Here is a 27,081-nt window from a genome sequence, read left to right on the forward strand (position 1 = left end):
TGAATTGTTCAAATGTTTATTGATTTAGAAATACATTCTTTTGGCAGCCACTAGGAAAACAGAGGTTGTAAACCTTAGAAGACCCAAATATGGGTACCTCCTACTAAGTCTTAAGTATATAAAACTTAAATGTATATTTACTCAAGAATACAGCTCAGGTAGTTAAAATTGGCTTCCCAGTTTGAAATGAGCACCTGCTCTGTGATGTTAACATATGTTTCTCTGGAAGTTATCAACGGGAAAGAAAAGCCTGGAAAACAGCCACACTGAATTGTGCCTGATGGCTTCTGAAGCTGTTTTATGACCAATAGAGATCAGACTTGAATCAATAAATCTGTCTCTGTTTTGACTGTAAGATGAAAAAACTTCGCAGTGCCAAAGCTGAAAGACACTTTTTTTTTTTCCACTATGCAACAGTTTTTTTCTCCTCGTGTTCATTGCTGACAGAAAAGGAGTTTTGTAGAGGTGCAATACATTTAATAAATTAATTCCCATTGGAGGTATTGTTGACTCCCGGACAACAAACTGGGCATGTTCTCATATCCCCTTTGTAGAAAATGCTTAATAAACATAAGCGTGGCAGCAAGAAAAGAGTAAACGCAGTTGCTGAATTGGTTTCTTTCAGTTTGTGGAAGGAAATGGGCCAAAAGGACTTCAGATAGCAGTTCGGATCTGACTGGGAAGCGCTGCTGAGAGACAGTAGTATTTGCCAGACTGCCAAGGAAGAAAGAAAAAAAAAAATCTGATGCAGTGTATATTGCTTCTCGGATTGAAGCACAGTGTTCAGGCCATACATATGGCAAACTAGCTTACTTCTTGGGGATATACCATGCTGTTGCAAACCCTCGTTTTTCTGTGAATTGCTCAGGCTTACAGGTCATCCCTTTGATCTTCCTTCGCTTGTGAAAGATGCTAAAAGATTTTTAAAGAAATATATCCTAGAGACATAAAGAAGCAAACTCTAGCAACTCCTCCAGGGAGGAGATGGACATAAATGCAGGAGTAGAGGAGCTGTATCCCGTGCCTGTGATCAACATGAGGTGGTGGAAAGGCAAAGTTTTCTGCCACTGAGTTTATGAGAAGTGTAAATCTAGGAAGAATGTGGCTGCTTGTTTTTCCAGTGCTCACCCTCAAGATGCAGATTGTTCCTTAACGAGAGGCAGTAAAACTGATTATTTTACTTTCAGAATTGCTGGTGTGGAAGCTAAGTAAAGGGATTTAGGGATGAAATTAATTCAGTGATTGTTCTATCCGGGGCAGAATGATGAAAACCAAAGAATCCCTGATTTAGAGGCTCTGGGAATAGGGAATGCAAAGAATCAGGGAAGCGTGTGGTTTTTTCTTTGGTGTTCGTGTCACTTTTTCAAACCAAAAAAGTGTGCAGTCGCCACTGTTCTAGAGCAAACAGAAGCCTGAGTTTTGTAAATTGAAAGAAAAGAGCCCGGTGCCAAACAGGGTCATCTGTTCAAGTCTGATATTAAGAGGCTGTTTTATATGGGAAACTATACCTTCCTTAGCTGGATTATGGTCTTGTCACAATCCCCCACTACAGTTTTAAAATGTTCCTTTGGATGAATAGGCAAGGGATGAAGACAGTAGGAAACTGGACAAGCTTCAGGAGTGGGATTTAGTCTCCAGTCTTATGCCATTTTAGTGCCAACTCTCCAGGCCACCAGCTGCTGCTCTTGAAAGCTGCAAACCCTTCTACAGGGCCCATGCCCTGTTTGTGAATGGAGATCGCGGACACCTGGGGAGACCTCATATAGCATGACAACCCTGTGCAGGCAATTGTTTAGCTGTCCTTTACTTCTTAATGAACTGCACTTTACCTTAATCAAACATAACAAACGATTGTCCTCTAATGAGAAGAAAAGGCGGACCACTGAAGTTACATTTGATTTCTAGAATTTTGATCTCTCATCAGCATGTCTTGCTGGCTTGGCTGTGTATCGTTTTCAGAGTACTGATTTTAAGATATGCCAATGAAGCCAACTGGAAGCCAAATGTTTTGTATTTCTCGTAGTGGCTTCTGAACTCAACTTATTTCCCAATTGTGCTTTATATTACAAATTTGAGATTTAGCTTTACTACTAATAGGAATGTTTGAGGGGTTGGAATAGTGGAGTAGCTTCAGATCCGTGGCTGGAGGAGCTGTCAGAACAGAGAATTTCTTAGGAAAACATGCTCAAGACTGTGTGCTCAACACGCTAAAGCAGTTGTGAGGTTAGCCAAACTTCACAGGGCATCAGAACCAAGACCAAACTCCTGGGCTCAGCCTGGATCCAGGCGATAGGTAGGTATTGAGGTGGTGGAGGTGGTGACTGTGCACCTTTGTTTTCCTTCGCAGTAGGCTTTGTCTGGTGTCGGGAATGCTCCTTTTGATGATATGAGAATTCCACAGACAGTGAGATGTTAAGAAAATACAAGAAACTATAAGTTCAAAAGCATAATTTCACAGGAAATTTGTACTCAGGCTGCAAAAATTTTATGCCCCATAAAAGGGAAAAGGAAAACAAACAGGATTTTCTTTTTACAGTAGAACTAAACACTCCTTGGAAAATATTAGGTACATACTTCAGTATTATTGCTATTTTTCATATTGCCTAGCGGAAATTAAGGGTGCAGCTTCAAGGTTGCCTTAAGCCAGACTAGCCGTGTGTCATCCCAGAGAGGGGGCAGGTCCTCCCTCCCACACTGCTGCATTTTGAATTCTTTTCTCTTTTAGTACTTTGCAGTCCTTACATGCCCAGTTTCTTACCTCAGACTATTTGGGACAGTGATGAACCTTCACTTGCCACCCCTACTAAGAGACTTGGAAAAAGGCAGGACCATAAGAGCTGGGTCCCACTGCAAGTGTTAAGTAAAGCCTTTCATCTGTTCTGAGATCTGCAGGCTGGAATCATAATGCTCAGTCTTTGCTTTCCTCCCACATTATCTTGTTAGGAAATGTGAATGGATACCTTGTTCTGGAAACTTGGTTTGTCATTTCTGTTAATATAAGCAGGACAAAGTGTCCTTAATTCTGACTAGTATTTTTGCAAGTCACCACGATACAAATGGTAAGTGCTACGCACTGAGTCTGTTACCACAGAAAACCAAAATGCTGCCTATTCTTGCGCTGCAGTATTGCATTCACACTCTCAGAGTCACTGCTCTGGTTTCTATGATTTGCTGGTTGTTTATCTGAAACGAGTACCTCTTAGGAGACTTGTAGGAATGTTTTTTATTCCTTGTGTTTCGTTCTCTGATTAGGAGAATAAAAAAATACATGCCAGGTCAACCTATGCTCCCCGTTCCACATTGCATCTCTTCTCACTGCAGCTAATTTACAGGTTGTTAAGTGCCAGTGTGCTATGGTGTTTCAGCTCCATATGTTTAAAATGGCCTTTAGATGTGCTCAGATTTTCTGCAAAATTCCAGCATCTGAAACATCTCTTCATCCCTGGCAGTTTTCTGTTCTTGTTTTCATCATAGCTGTTGTCTGTTTGCTTTGCTTTGTGATCTGTGGCAGAGAGGGGACTATAGTTCCAGCTTGTAATTACCTGAAACTATGTTTTATTTTGCCCACTAAAAGAAGGCATCTCATTTTTTGATGCTAGGTGGTGTATTTACCTTTGTTTCTTTTGCTTCCTTGGTTGTTTGTAAACTGTTCCAATGAGTTACCATGCGCTGGGTTTTGTCCTTGAGAGATAAGCATTGCAAACTTTTCATGGGCTTCAGAGAAGGGATCATTTAAAAATATGTATTTTAATGATAGCAAAGAGACAGCGTTCTGTGTTTAAACATACTGACCTATGAACGACTCCCCCAGAACAAGCAAAGTGTATTACCTTGTCTTTATTCTTCTGCAAAGATGGGACTTTTTAGAATTTATTACTGACATGCACAGGAGATTAACCTGTTTTCTTAACGATAATTTATAATGATATTATAATCTGCTCTGTGTAATGCTCTCTTACCCAACGGAAATGAAAACAACTCTAGTATGAAGAAACTCTGTTGCTGTGGCTGACATCTAGTTGACCTCACTGATACTACACACCCATTAATGGCAGCATTCACCATTTCCCTTCGCAGGAGTCGCTCCTGAAGGCTTCGCCTGCGTGGGCTACACAATTCGTTTCTGGAAATATGCCATAGCCAAGGACAGAGGTGCTTAGATTTTCAGTGCGCTTAGGCAAGGCCCCTCAAGGTCATATTTAGTGTTACGACATCAATGGTGTGAAGGTGGTGGAATATGTCAGTGCATCCAGCCTCCCCCTTTTTTTTTTTTTTTGACTAAAGCTGATTTTTAGCGGGGGTAGTCAAAGGAACATTGAGCATGTTTTGGAAATCCTTCATGGAGCTGTCTTTTCAGCAGCACAGCTTAGTGGTAAAGTTCTTGCTACAGCCAGGAATAATAAAACAGCAGGGTGCTGATAGCTGAATGAAAACAACAGCTAATTGCCTCTTTTTATGTGAAAGACTCCCCTCTTGGCTGATGTGCCTTCTGGAGGGAGGGAAGTCCATATGCAGCTTGGCCAGGGGCATGCCAGTCATTCTGCGAAGTCAACCTGTTTGTCTTTGCCATATCCCTGGAGCAGGGGTTCTAAGCACTCCCTTTTCCAGCTGGGAAACGAATAGACAAAGCAATTTTTACTTATTTATTTTTAATGGACTCGTTTGTTTTCCTTGAGCTCAGCACACAAAGTCAACACATTTATGCATTAGCATGACATGATCTAACCTCAAGGCCCCTTCACAGCTCTTGGTGGATAACCTCAGCACCCGGAACCTCCTCTCCTTCCCTGTTCCGTGTCCCCTGCGTAGTGAGGATAACAGCTAGCAGTTTCAGCTAAGGATGATATTAATGTCTAAAATACAGCTTTCCCAAAACCCCCTGGAAACAGTCTGGATGATTACTATTAGTAGACAGTATATACATGTTGTTATTCCTTTGTAGTAGAGGAAAATGGTTGAAAATGAGTTAATACTGATGAATGTGCAGATAGCTGAACATGCAGAAAGGTGGTAAAACATTTACCACGCAGCCTGCAGTGTAGTTAGCTTTTTATCTGATTTGCTGCTCCTGCTGCTACTGTTGGGCCTGGGCTTGGGTGGGGAAAGAGAAGGATCCAAAGGCTCTTGGATCTTTTCTTATAAGTCATTTAATCAGGTGTGCTGATACTTTGATATATGTAGGCTGGATGGGACTAGACAACTTAACCAGACTGGCTCAGGAACACGTATTATCTCTACCTGGAGTAAATTCTCACTAGAGTTATTGTTTATTTTCCCTTTTCCACCCCAATGATAGTGCAAATTAATGGCACCTGTTAACTATTAACTACAGCTTGTGTTTATCTTCTCCAGAAACTCCACCCTGGGAAGACCTCAGACCTGTTGGAAGCACAATCTGACTATCCCTGGGTCAGGCTACAAATGATCGGCCATAAGTTTGCTGAACAGGAAAGGATTAAACTATGAACGATGTAAAATGAGATGGGTAATGGGGTTGAAAGTCTTAGAGCTAGGCCACCAAATTCAATCTAACACTGTAAAGTTTTATGCATGGTTGGGAAGGGAATTTTTTTTTTTTTTTTTTTTTTTTTTTTGAAACACAGGCAGATAGCTGTTCAACCCCAAATTAAAAAAAAAAAAAAAAACAGTGGCAATTAGCTGTCCTTTGGTAACCTCCTCCTGGAAATCATTTGCATCTGAGAATTATTTGTTAGCCCAAATGAAGTTAGTTGGAAATCTCAGGGACCTTCTGAGGAGGCAGATGCCCACATCACAGAATTATTATCCCAGTGAGCTTGGGTGTTAACAGTCTCAACAGATGCAGCCTTGGGTTTGTTTGTCTTAGGAAGAAGCCTGCTGCTGGGAGACGTGAATTACTTTTACATCTGTTAGGTAGGGGTTGGGTATTTCCATATCCCTAACTTTAAATCTCATATCTCTAATCTTCTAGATAAAGAAAAATAAACATGTGCTGTTGATTTTGATAATTACTGAACTTGCTGATGGCTTGAAAAGGATAAAAAGAAGGTGTGTCCGGTATTGCCCAGTTTTAAGCCCACAAGAAATCTTATCACCTTTCATAGGAGAAGCAGGCATGCTCAGGTTATTGCTTAAGCAACGTTTTGTTAATAAAACGTTTTGCAATTCAATCTGCTATTGAAGAGCCAGGGCAGGCTAAATGAAATAAAGCTAAAATTAGGGGTGGTGGGATCTTAGACATGCACATACCTTGAAAATTTAGGGTAAATTAAATAGCTGCAGGGATTCATAAAAGAAAAAAATAAAAGAAAAGAAAAAGATTGTTGGTATTTCCAAATGTTATTGGGAAGTAATGGATCAAGACTTCTCTTTCAGTTTGGACTTGTTCCATGATATTGTGCTGTCGAAAAGTAGTTCTGTGTCTACAGACAAAATGCTCGCTGCTGCAGATCACAGAAATGATGTTAATGGCTGGGAAGACAATACAATGTAGGCAGTTAATGAAAGAGCTTGAGCTGTACAGAAAATTAATTTGAGCAGACACACACATATATAGAAAGCAAGATTAATTTAGAGACCTTTGTCATTAAAGCAGATTTTTGTATGGTTTTGTGTGGGATTTAAGGGGGATTAAATGTTTGACATCACTTTGCCTGCACAGGCTATGTTGAAGAGGTTACTGAGCGGGTGATGGAGAATTCAAATACATGCCTATGCTGAAAGGATGGAAGCAATGGATCAGACTGCAGCCTCGCCAAACAAATTGCTGTATCTACTACATTTCTAAAACCAAGGTGCTCCTGGTTTGACAGCAGATGCCGCAGGGATGTAGAGCTGAAGGAATTTTTATGATTTGCCAAAATACGAGGGGAACTCGGCAAGGATGTCAGAACTGGGATGCCCCTGTCTTCTGTCTTCAGTGATGCCTTGCTTCACGTGCATCCTTTGTATGCTATGCTGTTTCTAAACAGTAAAAACACTGAAAATAAAAAGTCAGCAAGGTGGACTGGCTGATCAGGTGCGTTTCTCTTTTGGAAGAGATGGTCCTGGTCATGAAACTTCTGTTCCTCACCTGCCTGTGGCCAACAGCAGTGCTACCCAGTTCTCAAAGTCAGCATCGCCATCTTCATCATCGGCAACAATTCTCATTCTTAAGAAAGCATAACAGGTAAGCAATATACTCTCTCCGTCTGTAGTCATCTGATAAACTTCATGCTGTCAGCAACCTTGCAATGCACCCTTTTTGTTCACTGTCCTGTTTTGCCAGTTTCTGGATTTATAGTATGCAGAGTATTGATAGGGGGTTCCCAAAACAGAAATGGTGAACTATTAATTAATTTTTCATACCCAGATACTTCATATTGTGATTTCATGAATGCTTCATATAGATGCAGGTATGTACACATTCACACTCACACACGGCTCTTTTAACTTGCATAATACCAGCCTACTCCTGTGATACTGGGCTACTATTGTGATGTACCAAGTATTCTTGCACTTTCACTCCCACCACAAGAAGCAGAAATGCCTTCCAAAGTTCTATCCCAATGTTATAAAGTGACTTCCATTACCTAAACAGGAGAGTAGCTACACTATCAAGATACAGAAGACATTTTTATGGCGCTAAAGAGGTGAACTGTATCTTATTTGTAGTGATGACACAGCGTGTTCCCTTTCTGGAATATACTTACACTTTTAGACACTGAAGATTGTCTCTGTTCTTAGCCTTTCCAATCAAGTAGCTGGTTTAAAATGAATAATGATATAAAGAAATGTAAGTTTCTGTGCTAAGTGTTAGTGCTTTTTCCCACAAATGCAATTTCACATGTGATGTCTCTGAATGTGTTTCCAGATTAATCTGATAGTACATGAACAGACCAATGACTGCCAGTGATAATCCAAGCAAAATCTCTCTTTGTTGGGAGGTAGGAGAAATTGTTTTAAGTAGCTCCATTTATGGAAGGAAATGGGATACAACTGTTACATTTTTCTATGTACTTGACTCCCTATTAAAATGGGCAGTGGAGTGCATATTTTATTCATACAATATCACATACCGAGGAAAAGTAACATAAGTGGACTCCTCTGATGTGTTTCTGTGTTTTTTTCAAGTTACATGCTTTGCAGCAGGCATACAGCCATTTCCCTTCTGTATCACGTATGTGATAATCCATCAGTGGCACATCTCTGAATCCCTACATGTCTTGATAAAATCACATTTAAGCAATGCAAGGCAACGCGAGATATCCCAGTGACACAAGAGAGATGCCTGGAGATGCTACATCGCTCAGTACTTCTGAATTTCAGTTCAAGGTCATAAGTTCAAGTTTGCTCTAAGCTCAAAGCTCATGAAAAGAATGGCTGTTCAGCAGACTGTTTCAAACTCTCACAGTTCTGGAGTGAGTGCTGGTGCACGATTCTTTGCAATAACAAAACAAAATAAACAGAACTAGCCCTAATATTGACATAAGGTCTAATCTGGTGCTTTACTAGTCTCAGGAAGCAGTTAAGAATCAAGTGGAAACAGAATAAAATATTTTCTTATTGCTGTAGTGGTAAGGAAGGTCTATTTTCAGCTCAGCTGTTATACTTTTGTCAGTGGTAAAAGGGAAGCATGTGCTACTGTTGTTTGCTTTTATCCTGTTCTGCCATACCTGAGAGGAGTTGCTCCATCACTGACATAAAAAATCACAAAGCAGGAGAGAAGCCCGGTGGTAGGAGACAGCATATTTTGTGGCATCCTGCTTGGACACCCTTTGTGGACCTCTTGCCACAGGCCAGCAGAAACAATACTAGTGTCCAATCCATCTTCACAGATCTTTACTAATACATACAAATGGATCCATACGATGATCCTGTGAGACAGCCAGAAAGGAACAGGAGCAAGGAGGCATGCCAGGACTGCATTCTCAGCTGATGCTGACTAGCGGAGCAGTTTTCTTTACACAAAGCAATGCTTTGGCCTTCCATGTCTTCATTTCCTAGGTCCTAGTGATTTGAAACTGGGAAGACGACTGCAGAATCAGAGCCACAGAAGATCCCAAAGCTTAACAGCTGCAAATCAGCTTTTCTGTGGAAAGGATCCAAATACGTTTAATTTCTCTTTGTTTGATTCTCTGGTTTTGTTCTAAAGGCAGCATTATCCTCCAGTACATTGCAATGGGGTCTGACTTCCCACCAGCCTCTTTTTCTTTCTGTGGAAAATCCTTTCAGCCAGCACTAGGGTTATTAGGGACACAGCTGACAGATGGCCTTGGTTAAATGGGTGGCCTTTTAAAAAGAATCCCATGTGAAAATGTTACTTAACCTACAAGTTCCACTGTTTTAATAGAGTAACCCAATTCTCCCTTCAAAGCTATTTGTCTGCATTCTCTTGTAAAGAAGATTTTAAAGCATTAACCAAAAGTACATGAGAAAGAGATTATTCTCATGGTCCATTTCCTACAGCAAAGAACAAAACATTTGACTGTCAAAGTATTAGGCTTTTTGACAGTACATGTTGCTGAGGTTACTGAACACTTAGAAATGCATTTTTATGTGAGAGAGAGAACTGTACAGTTTAATTATTACATTTATCTGGGCTTCAAGATCTGTAGTGATGAGGATGGTGCTGGCAATGTGTTTATATCTTCCTGAATACCCAGAGGTGCTTCAGCCTTCCTCCAGTCTCCGACCAAGAACTTTTCCCGTATCATTAGTTATGCAGGGCATTAAAACAGAACAACCACCATGCAGGATCTTACCAAAGGTCCATGTACTATAGCGATGTGTTTGCAACAAGGGCTGTAAGCACAAGTTTGGAAGAATAAGGACAGGGCAAACAAATAAGATATATCCCGCCAATACTCCCACCTGTATCCAGTCACCAGATTTCTCTCAGAGACTTCCTGTGTTGGATGTCATTTCTGCAGATTTAGTGACCTTCGGTGGATTTCTTTTCCATTAACTTGTCCAAGTCCTCCTTGAACCAGCATAAACTTTTGATAACCTGGTAAGTTAAAGACAACTAGATGGGATACTAACCACATCAATCCCATGAATGCCGCTGGTTATGGAACTACACGGATGCCATTATGTGGTTCAATGCTTTAACCAAAAACCATCCAAGTACCCTTGAGCAGACCTTTGATCTTTCATTCGCTATTAGGTATTCAAGGTTAGGCAGGAGCAGCTAAATTTGTCTTTAAAACCCTGCCACATATTTGTCCATTGTTAAAGAATTCTGAATTAGTTGCTTTGGTTTTGTAAGCAGTGACGAACCGGTCTTTGAGAGCTCTGTCAGATACCAAGGCATCGAGCCTAAGTCCATCTAACAGTATTGGGTAGTGAAGTAGCCAAAGAGTGTATCTCACTCTTTTTTTATCCAAAGAGCTAGTGTTTCCATTAACTTCCTAGTTAAGTACCAGCAGGGGTGTCTTCCCTATGTGATCGGAAACACTTCAAGTGCTTTTTATGACCTCTGTTGGAATTTAATTATAGATTACCATTTCATTTGCATAATGTAAAATGCTGCCTGGAATACAGCTGTGGAAAGCAGAGCTATTATAACTGGGAGCAGTAGTTTCTTGAGCATATGCCTCACTGAGACCGACAAACTCTTATTTATCATTGCCCAGTTCTATGCCAATACCAAGCCATCTGTCAGAGTTCCCTTTATTACTACTACTATAGGTAGGTAAAGAGAGATTTCCTTTCCTTAGGTGCATGCATCTGCTGATGATTTCACAAAAATTTCTGCACTGAAAGGGTTGTCAAGCACTGGAACAGACTGCCCAGGGAAGTGGTGGAGTCACCATCCCTGGAGGTATTTAAAAGATGTGTAGGTGTGGTGCTTAGGGACATGGTTTAGTGGTGGACTTGGCGGTGTTAGGTTAATGGCTGGACCTGATGATCTTAAAGGTCTTTTCTAACCTAAACAATTCTGTGATTCTGTGTGGGCTTTTCCTCTCAAACACCACAGCCTGACATCTGCCATGCAAAGAACGTGCACAATCAATGACTGCATTTAGACTCCTAGATTATGGTGCGCTGGCCAAAGCTGTGTGATAAGAGACCAGGGTGCAAGGCCACCGAAATATAATCTGTGTCTTTGCTATGCTTCTGTGAGAATGAAAAGTATATCTTGACTGATCTTGGGAAGCTTTTCTGAGACCTAGGCTAGTTAGATCTGTCTCTTCTGCTTTTTAATAGAATTGGTGCCATGCGAAGGAGCACTCAAGAAAACATCTGCTGATGATTTCACAATGCTGTCGTGCTGATCAATAGTTAGATATGGGTCTAGGACTTCTTGGGAGTAAACAAATATGACTCCCTTTGAATCATCAGTTAAATAACTGTAATGATGCTGTGAGGACAATTTAATACTGTAACCCTTAGCCAAGGAGCAACATCTGGAGTCCAGATGCTGATGTTAAAGGAATATCTGCTGGAGAACACTTTTTAGCCTTGAGTGGGGAAGCAGTCAAGAAGGAGAAAAAATGTGAAGCAGAAGTGTATTATTTTTTAATTATTTTAGAAATTTTTACAGGATTTTTCTAAGTTTTGGTACTTTTACACACCCAATGTTACCAGTGACCATGAATTTAATTCCAAGTACCATGAGCATGTATGTCTGCACATAAGCCTATTTTCCTTTACAATAAAAAAATCTATTCTGCCAAAGGAAGGTATTGAAGAAAAGATGTAGCATGTTTGTAATGAAAGTGCTATTGTGACTCCTGCAAGATCTTGACTAGATTGAACAACCACTTTTGATAGCAGCTAGAAATAATTATAGCTACTCGATCTTTGTAGATAAAACAACAGCACGAAGAGGCTGTTCAAGTAAGCGGGGACAAAAGATGCTTTTCATATAGGCAGCATTTCTGTTTATTTTGTCCTCATCCAGGAAAACAGAAAGAATATCAAAATCCCATAACCTCTCTTCTCAGTGTCTCATTAAGAAAAAAATTCCTGCCCTGGTAGCTTATGTTTTGCCTCTCGTGACTAGGGAAAATCTTTCCTCAGTCACATACTTGCTTCTAGTAAGAAGTTGTAATAGATGTATCATAGTTTTAGCCTGCTTCTTCCGGTGAAATCATTGCAGCATCAAACATCCGATGACAAATAACCTAATGCTTCCAAACTGTATTAGCTGTGCCCTGGCATTCTGAACATAATTCATCATTTTCTCTTATACTGGTTCCTAAGCGGCAAAATTTCCTCATATACCTATCACAGAGCATTGCAGGTGTTCAGCTCTGCTGCCCATCCTACTCTGATACAGGCTTGCTGTGTGGTGATTTTAATTCTCTGAAGCATGGGCTTTCATTTTAGCATCCACATAATTTTCATACTTAGAAAACTAGTCTGTATTTGAAATGCCTTATGGCTGTTCTGATTGCCCTGATAATTTGGTTCAGACAACACTGCCAGAGACATTCAAGCTTACTAAGATAAATTAATTTGTTCAAACCCAACGGTTCTAAATAGCTCAGCAGCTACCTCAGCATTCCTGTAACATAACATTTTAAAAAGTAGTTTCTTGGGCTTCATTATTAAGAAAAAAAAGGGGGGGGGGGGAGATAAATACCGGTGCATACCTCATCCTATCATCCTAAGATATTTCATACCTCATCTAAAGCAGTGTTTGACTACAGGGCAAATCTTCAGAGCAGATTTCTATCATTCAGTCTAAAGTAATAATTACAGTTGCTGGCAGCAAAGTCCCAGAGAATCACAGAAGGCATAAAAGAAGTTATGTCTAGGGAGAGTCCTTTGCCTGTGGCAAAGCAACTGTATTTAAGTCATTCCTACATATGTCTAACCTAATCTTAAATAGCCGGAGTGCAAGGAGTCTCAAAACCTGCCCAAGCAGTATGTTCCCATGTTTCACTGTTCTCACCGTGAGAAAGGTGTTCCTAATGTGTACCATAGATCTCCCTCGTTGCCACTGTTTATCCTAGCGGGGAGCGGACATGGAGCAAAGGGCTCTGTGAAACCTCATGATGTGTTCTGAAGACTGTGATGTGTTCCCTCAGTCTTTCTCTAAATTAAATTACACAGGTTCTTACAATCTTCACATGCCTTTCCTGACATAGGGGCCCAAAGCTAGGTGTAATTCTGCAACTAAGGCATGGCTAGTTATGTTACTACTTGGGGCCGGCCACTTAAAGGAGAACATGCAACAAGGAGTGGAAACTTACGGAAACACCATAGCATTTTCCTTATAGCAAACCAAATAATTTAACAAATTATTTCTACAGCCTGTGTCCCCCAGCCGCCAGATCTTACTGTAGGCCTTATTTGTGTTTTAACACTTTTGTGATATGAGCACGTACCAGACCTCTCTGCTGTCTATGCCATGGTTTCTGTTTATAGGAAAAACAGAAAAGGAGTCTGCATTGTGATGGAGCATCTGCTGTTCATTTTAAATGCAGGCCCAGCACATGAGATTTCCATCCGGAGAGCTCGAGTCCATTCTTAGGCATATGAATTTCCCAGTGGAGTTTGGGGTGTTGTGCAGTACTTTCTACAAAGGGAAGAGCATTAGCAAGAGTCACCAGAAAGAAGTACAGAATTCCTGGCATCCCACTTAAAGCACAGGTTCATCTGTGTTGCCTTGGTGCATCGCAGAGGCTCAGTTATGTGTGGCATGGGGAAAAATGCAGATACAGCACGCTGGATGCATGTCTGAGCGGCAAACAAGGGGATGAGCTAACGAGTAACTTGGCCAAATCTGAGTGATGTTTAAGAGGATCTCAAAAAAACAAGTCCCTGGATCCAGGACAATCAGTTCCTCAGTCCTTCTGAAAAATTATTGACTCATTTGAGCTCCTAGGAAAAAACGAGATTTATAATAAAACGTATAATTGTCTCTGTAATATGGATAGTGTATAAAGCGGTTTAAAACCATGGCTACGTGGTGTTACTTCCAAGTCTGAGTTGCAAGTGGTTATGTGAATAATAAAATTTTTTCAAACAGCTATAATCGCTTATATAATGATAGATACAGTCTCTGAGGGGAACAGAAGAAGAGCTAGATGTTCGTCTTGGGACTTCTTATATATAACCGGTGTTCCTTATGGACCTGGGCACCCTCATACCTGATTTCCCTACCTTTTCCAATATGTCTTTCTCCAACGTTATTAGCACAGTTGTTTCCCTTATCATACCAGATTCAACTGTCCAGTATTCTTGGGTCCCTGCTTCATTTCACTAGCACTCTGAATGTCAGGCAGAAAAAACCCCAAAGTTTCTTACTTTTTTTTTTTTTTTTTTAAAAACATAGCAAACGAGAAATTAAGATGCGAAAACTTGACAGCACGAAAGTACGGCCACTTAAATCTGAGCAGCTTCTTCGCATAGAGGACCATGACTTTGCACTGAGGCCTGGATTTGGAGGTAAGCAGCACATGCCTGCACTGTGCTGACTAGTAGTTTATCCTCTCTCTGGAAGTTTCCTTAAACTCTGTCCAGCAGTGTTTTTAAATTAAAATTGAATGACAGGCTTAATTGCAGCTCGACTCTGTTGTTGTACTCCAGGAAATAAAGAAAGAAGAAATTCAGAAATACTTGAAGGCAAGGGACTTTTTTGTGTTTAGCATATCAATAGGAGAAACTGTTCAAATTGTCTCCTTTCAGAGCTAATTAAAAAAAATATTATTAGAATGAGATTCTTCGAGAATAATGATTAAGGTATCCCTGTAAACTGCATAGTCTAGTAGCAATTAGCAAATTACTTAGTCATCAGATTTGTTTGGAGAGATTGAAATAAACCATCAATTCCTAAATCGGTTTGCTCTGTACAAAATTAAAAAACTACCCACAGGCCTTCAGTCTATTACCATATTGTTTCTGTGTTGTTAGGCACTAGGATGATTATTTCTTGATTTAACTAAATTGCATGTGGATAAAGGGAGTATTCAATGGGATGTTCCGTTGGGATTCAATTTTGACTCGCCTTCATGGAAGGTGAAATGAGAAAGCTGCCCCACTAGTAAGCTTTGTCTGAGTCTTTGCGTCACCAGTTCCGTGTTCATGATTCATGAAAATAGACTGAACTGCTCTGGATTATGGAAACCAAAATAAAATACATGAGGGCCAATAATCAGCTGTGTAAACAAACATAAATCTGAGAGGCTAGCTGAAGTCTGTGGAGCTATTCTTGTTGACACCAGCTGCTGAGACCTGGGGCCTGGCAAGCATGCCAGGAGGGAGACCTGGGGTAAGAAGAGCCTCTCTGGATGCAGTGGGAGAATGTGAAAGGGTTTCTTGTTACCTTAGAAATTCTGTCCCATCAGAGAGCAAAAATCTTGCCTGATTTTGAACAAGATTTGAGATACATCTGTTTCTTGACTACAAAAGTTAGGATTACCTCTTGCCTAATACCTATCTAGTCTAATATCTGTTAGTCTGGACATCTTGTTACCACCTGCTTTGCCACACAAGGAATTTTCATTTTTGAGAGTGTCACCTCAGAAAGGAAGTAGCATTTCCATGAAAGCAAACAACAGTTTGGGATGTACTTTATTGCTGGATCATCCCAGAAAGCAATACTTATGATGTACATAAAAGCAGCTTTCAGCATATACCCTGTGATCTGGCAGTTGTAATTTTCCACAGGCAGTGAGGATTTTTTTACACCCAGCGAATCTGTACTAGGCTTTTTCCCCTGTCCTTTTATTTTCAGATGACTAGTCATAAAGCCCATTCAATTCCTACTGAAGCCAGCTGTAGTTTTTCCACTGACTTCATTGCACAGGCCTCTCAATAATCACATTGCCATGGGTATGATTTCAGCTGTACTCCTGTCTTTCAGAAATAGCTTTCAGCAGAAGAGTGCATCAGCTTTGCTTCTCTTCTATCATCCACATGCCATAGTGGCATGGGAGGCGCTTTTTTCAGTCACATCCAATAGTTCAGACACTTCCACATTTTCAGAACTCTCTTCATATATGGAATACTTCTGTGTGAATCTCTCTAAGACTAAAAACATAGATCCATTAACATTTTCACAGCACACAGTGAAAAAAGTCTCAGCGAAATCAATGTCAATCCTGAATTTATACTCCATCATTCCTGTTTTACCATTGATTTCAGTGATGTTACAGTAGTAAAGAACAGTTTGTTTTTCACAAGAGGCAGGTTAGTAAGGCAGCAGCAGAGAGTTGGTACAGGAGTGTGACCTCATCAGAGGACAAAACTCACCAACTGAAACATGAATCTGAATAACAGAATTATTGTACGACAGCAGAGACAGAATACGGGTTTCTCTAAAGAACGCTGATGATTAAGTGTGCAGCAGAAGGAAACTTAGCTAGGGGAGAAGGTGAAATTAGAGATACCATCACTACAGTCATTGCCACGGCAGTCATAACATAGCCCTGAACTGCATAAAGACTTACAACACTGTGGCTTTATGTATTTAAAGCAGGTGAAATTTTGGGCTTGTTTTTATCAAATCTAATGGAGCATTTCAGTACTGTGATTCATTAAGGGCTTTTATCTGTCACATGCCACCGTGCATGATTTATTCAGCTCAGGACAATGCATCAATTCACAATACTGAGGGGAGAAAAAAGAACCAGGTCAGAACAGCTGGGTGAACAACAAGTATTTTAAATTTATTCTTTACCTTTAGAAGAGGGACAATTTTTTGCCTTCTCCTATACCCCATTGCGATTTTTTGGGTATGTCAGGGAGTTGGAATGACAGATTTTGTTAATCTGGCTCCACTGTGCCCCTTTCCCTGAGAAGGTCAATCATCCTTTGCATCAGTTTGGGAGAAAAAGCAGCTGGAAAATTCATGCTGTTTTGAACCTGCTGGAGATCCCTCAGTTCAGGGAACTCTTAAATCTAAATCTGGCTTGTTTGATTTCATTTAGCCCCACACATGCAAGTAAATAAGGCAGACTACAGGACCCAGAGTTTTTAGTATTTATAAGAAATTAACAAAGGAAAACCAGAGAGAGCATGTGCTGAATTTGATCTGTAAACTGAGCAAACATGTACAGGAAAAAAACTGGGGTAAATGAATGTAGAACTGTTGGATACTGATGCTACCGGCTGCAGTGTTACTGGAAATAATCGTGACTTTGCTCGCACGACTGGTTGCTTTCTCATGAAAGTATACCATTGCCCTGTGGAGGTAAGAGGTCCTTTTTTTTGACCAAATGGACACAACTCTGCTGTCATTTATGTGAGTGTATTTTGGCATTCTTCTGTTGATTGCAATACCATTCCAGCTGCACGATCAGAATTTGACTCTCTGACTGTTGATTTTAAAATTTAGTCCTGACATTGTCCATTTATTAACAGAGGAGAGATCAAAGTCAGAGAAGCATACTGTGTCAAGATGAAGCAAAACCAGCAAGCTGCTAGCAAGCTGTTTCTGCATTTTTGCTATAGAAACGTTGCTTTGTCTGCAGTTCATTACACAGTGAGGTTGAGTGAAGCAAACCAGTAATTCAGTTCACCCAAACGTTCTTTAAAAAAACTAAATGTACATTGTTAAATTGCACTTATTCCTTAAGCCAGGCTCTTGGGTTGTTGTTTGGGGAGGACCAGGGAGGAGGGGTGGGTTTTTTTGTTTCCTGGATTTTTTTGTTTTGTTTTGTTGTTGCCTTCTATGTAATGTCACGGTCCTCTTTTGTTTGGAAATCTCCAATAGATGGACCCTTGCTGATGCAAACAGTTGTGGACCAGCATAGTGATTTGAGTAATTCCACTAGACATTGGACTAGGAGGACTGATGTTTCCTTTGCTCAAACAGCTGTAGCAACTGCATCAGTGAAATTTGTAGGAATTATGTTTAGTCCTTGCTGCTTCGGGAAGCACTGATAAAGGCCAGGAGTTGGGTATGTGAGGAGTCCTGCAATGGTGTAATAATGCTTGCCAGTTCTGGTAAGGCTGTCTGTCTGCATAGGTCCTATCAAAGGAAACAAAAGACTGTTAGTAGACTCAGAACCAGGTCTTTTCATGACTTGTATATCTTCATACTGCTATGGCCTAAAGTACATCAACTGCTTTTTCAGTAGCCCAATAAACTGATAATCTGTGAGAAGATAGCTTAAGTTTGGACTGGAGAAAAAGCAAGAAATTAAATTATGTTGCCAGGGTTTCTTGGAATGGTCATCCCCATGTTTTAAACTCAGTAAGAAAGGGTGAGCACAGGCCAACATCAGACAATGAACGGAGACTTCTAGCAGCTCAGACCTGAGGGCCACAATGCAGCAGCCAAAACTGTGTACATTGAGAGAAGTGTTAAAGCAAATCCTTAGAAATGCTGTAAAGTTACTTTCTTTTCTACTATACATCTATTTATCTATATCCTATTATTTTCTGAACTATCTTATTTCAAAATACTGGCAGAAGTCATTGGTGTGAGCTCTTGGTTTCCTGAGTTCTGTCTCCACTTACTAAAAATTAACTTTACCATTTTTAAAAAAAAAACACCACAGGTCATTCTTTTATTCCTCCGTGCCTTGGTTTTCCTGACAGTAAAAGCCTTCCACGCACTCTGGGAACTATTTTGCAATCTAAAGATTATGGAACCATATGATCATTTTCACTGTGCACATGCAAGTTCTCACATATATAAGTATGACAACTTTTTTTTGTTTTACATTGTGTCTTAAGGACCTGTAATTTCCTATGGTAACAGTGTGTTAGTTAAAGAAGTTTTAAAATTGGTTATCTCTGCTTTGTCAAGCAATATAGAGGATAATAACATTAGCAAGTATTAAAAATGATGGAAAAGAATTTGGTATCGTTTAGCTGGTCAAGAGGTAACAGTCTTTCTAGACAATTCGCATTCCAATCTGCAATTAAGCATAATCTTAATTCTGAATTTTCAGAGCATTCAGAAATCCTATTAGCTCACCCCCCCTTATGCTTCTTCCCTCCTCAAGCTAAGTTAGTAACACTTAAATTCATCTGAAGGTAAAAGGGGGGAAAGAGGAAAGAAAATAGGGCCCAATGAATGTTGAAAAAATGCTATGATTCGAATAGCTCCTTGCCACCAAGTTGTTTTCTTTTCTGCAGCACAGCCCTCCCTGAAAGGTCAGAAATATCTTCTCCCTGTGGTGAAGACTCACCCTGATGAAAGTGGAATGGCTTTTTCTCATGTGTTACTGGAAGGAATAGCTGGGTTCCAGGACAGGAGGGAAATATTTGGTAATTTGCAAGATCTCTAATAGGCTCCTTCTCCTGCATTTTTTTCTCTTACCTTGCTAATTCTTCCATTCCAAGAATTAGCTACTGCTAATACCAGTCCACCTTCGTTTCTCACGTAAATAAGAAAGAAACAAAACAGTAACAAAAAGAAAATACGATTGCCAGTAATTCTCCTGTTTCAGTCATTGCCAGAGGAAAGTAAATACATCCACATAGCTTCACTTCCCTGGAGCTTGTTTACATTTCTGTCTGGTTTTCTTCCTCTACAGGCCCACAAGCCTTTTCTAGAAGAAAGTACTCCTCTAGACCTTAATCCTTCCCTGGTCTCTGTCTCTTACTGGGAGCTTTCTGTAGACCTAGCTTTTTTCCCAGCATACACTGTTACAAAGCCAACTGGGATACAGTGGCTGTTTGTTCTAAATTCAACATTTTTCTTATGAAACTTCAGGTGCAATCTGCTGTATGTTCAAAGGTCTGACTGTTACAAAAATACTATAGAATTTATTAAACCAGTCATTATTACTGTAGAAACTGATCCTAAAATGCCAAAAGGATATCCTTTTTACATAATATCCCTTTTAAAAAGGGTATTATAGAATTTGCCTGCCATACTATCTATTAAAAAAAATTCCATGCTAATCAAGGAATTCTTCTGCTGTGTTTAAACCTTTAAAATAAAAGACTGGAAATGGCTTGCATGAAGATAAACCCATCTGAAAACAATTCTGTTTTTTCTGCTGAGGAGTAATTATCTTGAAAATCTGTGGAGCCTCCATTGTGAAAATCACTAATCCCTCTAAAATAATGATTTGTAGCAATGCTCCAGAAGCAACTGAAGCTGCTCAATTTAATAACAAAATCCTCTCTGCCATCCCCAGTTTTGTCAAACTGGGAAATAAAAAACACAGCTTTGCTCTGGTTACTTTTTTTCAAAGTAAATTTGATGATGTTGCCTGATGGTCAGCCAGAGATTGAAATTCTCAATATACTAGGGAGAAAGCTGTGGTGCAGACGTAGAAGTAGACAAATCACTTCACTGTTTTGGGTGGTTTAGGATCCTTTTCAATGCTTATTGAAATGTTCTTTTTTAAAACCATCCAATTGTGATAAAACAAATGCAAGTGATGAAGAAATTACAGTTCTCAGCAACCTGTTCCAAATAGTTAATTATTACTGTTTCTAGTGGAATTGGGTTTTAATCGCAGAAAGAAATGTTCCCAGAAAACTACAAAGCTCAGAAGCCCTAGACCAGAATAAGGCCAATAGGTATCTTGTGGGGGTGGTGGTGTTAGTGACAACATTATAAAAATGCTTCAGTTTAGAAAACCGAACAGCACTCTGAAATGGCCAGGGTTGCATACACATACAGTGTTTAGTCTCTTTACCATCTACTTACATTTGCTGTCAAAGTAGAGTCAGAATAGGAAGAAAATATTTGCAATTGCTATGATCTGTCAATAATAGGTCAGGGCTGGGGTTAGGGGATGTGGTTTAATAATTGCCTGTGGTGAATGCTAGACTGAACAGCATTTTCTCATTAAGCAGCACGAGTACGGTCTCTGGCCTTTCCCCAGACAGAGAACAGGCATCTCTTTTTAAGGAGTCTGTTTCACAGTTCTAGCATTTCTACCTAATCAGGAACAAATTTCATTGTAACAGTTCCCTTTTTATTTAATTCACTTTAGAACCATCCACTATATTTCTCCTGGATGTAGCTTTTGATCTTTTAGGCTATTCAGTGTTCCCACTGACTTGGTTTTATAATAGTTCCCAACTTAGTGCAGGCTGTCCTTTCAAAGAATCAAGTGCCTCTGTGTGTATTTATGTATAAGTGGCACTTCAGTTTGTGTGCATGTAACCAACATAATCATAAGCTGCCACTAATTCCTAGTTCTATGATCAATTCCTTTATATCTGCCCAGATGAGGTGAATTATTGAACAAAATTGTGCCCATGCTGGAATAGTGCTTGTTGGGGTGGGAAATTGCCTGTAATTTTTGCAAATCCCACGATAGTGTTAGGACTGCCAGCCTCACACTTTGAGCAGCTGTCACTAAGAAAAACCTTTTCCTCACTTCACATGATCTATGGCTTAGAAAGTCAGTCATCTTATTCTGTGATGTGATTTGTGGGTAGCTCCTTGCCTGTTTGAAGAATGTTGGCCATAGACATTTAACTTTCTTTGCTTTAGATTTGTCCTTGACTCAGAAACTGGTAAAGCTGTTGTTTTATGTAGAGAGCTGCTCCCCTCTCCTCCCCTTCCGCCCACGTAATTCTACATAAATAGGACTAAACCCACTGTTTTTAACATACTAGCCAAGCAAATCATCCCCCAAAGTTCTAATAATAGCGGTGAAGATCAAATGTACGCCCAGATATGAGCACTTCCAATACGTCCTACCACATGCCCCTGCCATAGTCCCAGGGTAGGGGTTTGGACACACCTACAATACCAAGAAGTTGAAGCTTTGTGGTGGGTAAGGTTAGATCCTACACAGTTCATCTGCCTATTTGCAAAGTCATTCTAAGCAACCCCAGTAACCAACAGTCACAAACCACTTCACCCGAATCTGGAACGTGCCTGTTACATTGCGTGGACTTTAAAGGGAGCTGAGGGCTGAGGCCAGGTTTCTATCTTCAATGCAGTTGGCATATTAGTCAGCTTTCGTACTGATCGTGGTCCTAGGCTGGAGCGCTGTGCTTCTACAGGTCGCCTGCTCCCTGAGCCACCCTGCCTCTCGTACAGCTCTGCGAGGTAGGCTTGTCCTGTTTCATCATCCCAATGAAGAGCTCGATAGACATCACCTCATCTTTCTGCGGTGTTTGCATTTAAATGAAGTGTGAACACCATTTGTGAACGATGTTCACATCATGTATCAATCTCACAATGACTTCTGCTTAGGCTAAATCCATCTTTAGTTTACAAGATAGTTTAGATTTCAGTGGAATACTGAGAAGGTCACTCAGATTGCAACCACGCATTTTTGTACCGGTACTTGCTACAAGCTGGTACTTAGGATAAGTAAACTATTTATGTGGTGTGGTCCAAACAAAGACAAGAATGTTCAAAACTGGTTTAGGAGAGGCATAAAAATTTTTATTGATTTGTGTGAAGAAGCCTGGCTGGATATATATATTGATACTCTTGTGCGTCCACCTGTAGGGCAGATGTCTCCTGCTGTCTCCATTCTCCAAAAGAAGCAGGATTTTCCCAAGTGCTGTCTAGTGTTTTACTAATAAACTAATGGACTGAACTTTGCTGTCTGGAGTCCTAAATTTTGTTTTGAGCTTTGGCCAACAGCCTGAGCAATGCGTTCCTCTCAGGGGGAGATGTGATTTCCAAGCCAGCCAGCGCAGCTCTTGTCAGTGCTGAAACATGCTCCTGTGTGCCCTCCTAAGTCTGAACACATTTTACCTTGCTTTCCCATGCACGATGCATCTTCTTCTGTTCTGTGCAGGGTCAAACCCTCCATTAAAAAATACAAGTCAAATCAAGAGATTACAGACCCAGATTTTAAAATACCTCAAAAATAGTTCAAGATCTCTACTGGTAAGAACTGGAGGCAGCTGTGTAATCCCCCAGGGCTGCTATTTTAAGGATAATTCCAAAAAGAGAGACAGTATTGTGGCTGGTTATCAGGAGAGTGATATTTCTGGGCTATTTAGGCTTGACACTGATAAAAGGAAAAGGCAAGAAAAAGAGAAAGACAAGTTAAAAAAGCTGTTGCTGTCTCCTGCTGTTCAGACTTCCTTGTACTTGTGTTTTGTACCGGGTTATTTTAAAAGTGTACTTAAAAAATATTTAACTGACTGTTTTAAAAAAATGTAATTGGAATCCCATGTACAACAATTACTATCGATTTTCATGTCAAATGCAGAATATTCTTTGGGGGCGGGGGGTGTATACACATATATGCGCACATCTTTCTCCTCTCCCTCCTCTGTAAGGAAGTGATTAGTCAAATGCATTAGTGGAATGACTTGCTTGCTGAAAATTACACAGGTACATAACCCGTACAGAGCTAGATCCTTTATTCTAGATATTGCACACTGAAGAGACTGGGAATAATTTTGTCTTTTGCTGTCATTTTTAATTGATTTTTAGTCACTTTATCATAGAAATGCAAACATGGTTTTATAATTTGTTCATTCAGATCCCGTTGTGTTAGAAAGTCACAGCCTTTTTCAGTGGCATGAAACAGTGGGGCAGTATATAAAATAAAGTTACCTAGTGCAGTTTGGTGTGTATTGTACTTGATAATAAATTATGCACTCAGTAATACACAACACTCCATCACAGAACACGCTTAGTATGTGTACAGCTTTTCCCTTATGAGGTAGTGAGCAAGCAATCCTTTTCCACAAATATCTATGCCAAAGTTTAAATAGTTAAGTAACTAAAGATAATTAGGAGACGTAATAGATATTTTGTTTGTAAGTGTGGGAATAAGCATTGGAACTGGTAAGAAAGCTTTGCAGTCTTTGCTATATTTGATATATTTACTCAGCTTTTCCCTATGACAGATCTAAATAGCACTCTGAGCAGTTCATTAGCTTCGGTACCACAAGGTAGTTGTCACTGCTGTCCAAAGTGCAATGCCAATAACAACTAGTCTGGCTGCAAAAAGATCACTGAAGATTTTGAACTTATTTTTACAACTGTTTAGCACTGGGTTTTACTTGGTTGCCATGGATTGTCTCATTCAGCGTACTAAGGTGGACAGACCATAGTAAATGCTGGGATGGGGTACTCTCAGGATGTTGCTAATACACAGTCTTCCCTGTAAAAATACGGATTTGCGCTCCTCATCGCTTTTTCATTCTGTTACATTGAAGGGTCTCCAATACCTGTGGGCATTGATGTGCAGGTAGAAAGCATTGACAGCATATCTGAAGTTGACATGGTAAGTTGAACTGGAATAAAGAATTTCAGCCAAAATTCAGGATCTCAGAAACATCCAGCTGGATGATACAGAATAATACAGTTAAAGAAAGCAAACCCTTTAAGAGCACAACCTTGCCTTGAAGCATGCAAGTCACTCTAATTTAAACTAGTAAGTGTTATATAAAAGCACATGTGGAATTTCTCCCTGGGCAAGAGGAGCAGATCAGAGCGGGCAGTGCTCTGATTTGAAAATGCCAACCTTTCAGTAAGCCCCATGGGCCTCCACATGAGCTCTTAGTGCTCTGCCCGTTAGATGATGAGGCTTCATGTCCTTTGCTTCCTTTGCTTATACAGATCTGAATAGTCCCATAATTTCTGGCATGAGTGGAGCTGTGGTCATAACAAATGGAAATAAAAAAAATCAGTTCCAGGAATGCTCCTAGGAAGGAGAAGCCCTCACTGCAATCAAGGACCTGTAGCACTGCAATGCAGGCTGTTCATTCCTCAGCCGAAATTGTCACTAATAATGCCCCACGGACATTAGTGCCAAGTTGCTCGGTCCTAGAATAGCAGAGCATGTTAACTTTGCAAAGAGATCTCATTTACCGTATCTTTTCACAGGGAGTGTAGCTCTAGTTGTAGGTGTTGAGTTTACAATGGGATCTGTCTGTATGAACCCGTGCATTCCTTTGAAAACCTACTTAAATCATAAAATCATATTACAAGGGCATAAAATCATATTACAGGGGAAGATCTAATTATCTTCCCAGTATTCTTATCAGAAATAATTGTCCTACTGAGATAAATGATGTCTGCCTAACAATGCAAAATTTATATAGGTGAGCACAGAGCAGTCAGGCTGTGCAGAAGCTCAGACTTGGTTTGCAGCATCCTCTCCATCTCTTTCCTCATGTATATTTGCGGTGATGTTATTTCTCTAAATAGGATGATAAAATATTTGTAACAATCTTTCCATTTAAAAAAATTGTAATTCTTGTAAAATTTAATTGTTTACCCTTATGAAATTAATCATTTTGTTTCTTTATGATGCCTTTAATTCATAAACATACTAATCTAAAACCCCTGTGCAGTATTTGTACGAAATGTACAGATCAGTGGATTTTACAAATTGACCTAATGCTTATGAATAACTCAAATTAATCCCTTTGTAAAGGAACCACAGTCCGTTCTGGGAAACATTTGTGAAGATTTCCAGAGGAAACCTTTTTCCATTTGCCTTTGGTTGGTTTTAAGGTTTCTTTATCACTTCACTGATTGCCCAATCCAGCAGGCCACTGAAATCTGTAAAAGTTTTACCTAAGTATAAATGAAGGATGAACCTCAGACTCAGACACCAGTGGCAAAGCAAATAGCCAGTATCTCAGAGGTAGTTCTAATCTATCTTTAAACTCATTGAGTGGCATTTGATTCCTCTCATTGAGGATCCTCCAGATGATGTCCAGAGAATAAATCGATCCGTTGCATGAGTTGATTACTTTGTACTGTTTTCTCTTGTACGTGAATAAAACAAGCATTGTCTTCTTTTATTTCTAATTAAACAAAGGACTTCACAATGACTTTATATCTCAGACATTACTGGAAGGATGAGAGACTTTCATTTCATAGTAACAAAAACAAAAGTATGACTTTTGATGGAAGACTGATAAAAAAGATCTGGGTACCTGATGTATTTTTTGTACACTCCAAAAGATCTTTCATCCATGATACAACTGTGGAAAATGTCATGCTCCGAGTCTACCCTGATGGCAACGTACTCTTCAGTCTACGGTAAGAACAATACCTTTTTATAACAAAATACATGACTGCAATTGTCGACCAGTAGTCTGCACAGTGAGAAATTACTGGAAATATTTGCAGTGAAAATTCTGACCAGACTGACATTAATCCCTTGGCTAATGGGATAATGGGAACTGTGACCACTGTACCAGTGGGAACATAAATTTAGGACTGATAACATATAGATAACGTATTTCTCTATCATTCACATATTGTTTCCTGTCACAGGATAATGGCAGTTTTTTCATCTGTTGTAAATAGCGCTGAAGTTGATCAAGTGTTAATTCATTGCCAGTGGTTTCAGCAATATTGCAATAATTTTACTGTTGAGTACAGTAAAGCCCAAAATTATTAGCAATGAACAAATGTGGGTTTTTTTTTCCCCCTGAGTCTTTTAGAACTGTCTGTCTCAGCTATTTTCACCCTGGAATACCTGTAAACATACCACTGGTATTCACTGGTCCCCCAGATAGGCACGGAGAGCAGATTATGGGTGCTGATACCAGCAATGATAGACAGGCGTGTTGTGTGACTACCAGGAACTGGAAAGTAAAACAGCAATTCCAGAACTGGAACAGCAAGGTCATTAAATGTGTCTCCCTTCTATCTACATGTTCTTGCCTTTCTTTATGAAGCAGATTTGGATCATGTGGCAGAAATAGTTTTAATGGAGGAATTTTCCCCCTAGGGTAAAGGCCCTGAGGCCTGCGCATCGCGGAAAACACAGTTCTCCAGTTTGTTACTAATTAGGCCTGTGCACAGAGGTGATATTTCATCTAATCTGGATAGCTTGAAGATATATGCAAGCACTTGAGATTTTGGCTATGTAATAATTGTTCCAACAAGTAATGAATTTATCCACTCTCTCATGAAGACATGCAGAAACCTTCACAACAACAGCTGTATACCACTTTAAAATAGCGTATGTTCAAGAATCACACTGATCAGTAAGAAACAATGAGGTGAAGTATGCATTTTATTGCTATATTCATTTCCATGCTTCATGAGAGAGAGGGGGGGATCAGAGGAACTACACTACTACACTGAGGCTTACAGCCGTGGCTTTCCATGTGAGGGGTATGACATACATTCAGCTGGGGGAAGGAAGAGTGACGAAGAGACCTAAGATGGGCAAGCACATTCTGCCAGCTTGCTGGAGAGGTAAAGTGTCATCAAGATTAGCAGCAAGAAATTACAGAATCACAGAACGGTCAGGGTTGGAAGGGCCCTCTGGAGATCCCCCAGTCCAACCCCCTGCCAAAGCA

At 40.0% G+C, this 27,081-nt stretch overlaps 1 protein-coding gene across 1 annotated transcript in view; it reads left to right on the forward strand.

Moving 5' to 3' along the window:
• The first annotated feature begins 7,019 nt into the window (after positions 1 to 7,019).
• The window catches only part of GABRR3 (gamma-aminobutyric acid (GABA) A receptor, rho 3), a 30,182-nt gene continuing 10,120 nt past the window's right edge, over positions 7,020 to 27,081 (forward strand). Inside the window, exons 1-4 of the mRNA XM_009706085.1 lie at positions 7,020 to 7,147; positions 14,249 to 14,361; positions 23,971 to 24,038; positions 25,584 to 25,807. Of these exons, the coding sequence (XP_009704387.1) occupies positions 7,020 to 7,147; positions 14,249 to 14,361; positions 23,971 to 24,038; positions 25,584 to 25,807 (533 nt within the window). The remainder of the gene's footprint in view (positions 7,148 to 14,248; positions 14,362 to 23,970; positions 24,039 to 25,583; positions 25,808 to 27,081) is intronic.

The sequence above is a fragment of the Cariama cristata genome, unplaced genomic scaffold, assembly GCF_000690535.1.
Source record: "Cariama cristata isolate BGI_N322 unplaced genomic scaffold, ASM69053v1 scaffold13198, whole genome shotgun sequence".
In the NCBI taxonomy this organism is placed as follows: Eukaryota; Metazoa; Chordata; class Aves; order Cariamiformes; family Cariamidae; genus Cariama; species Cariama cristata.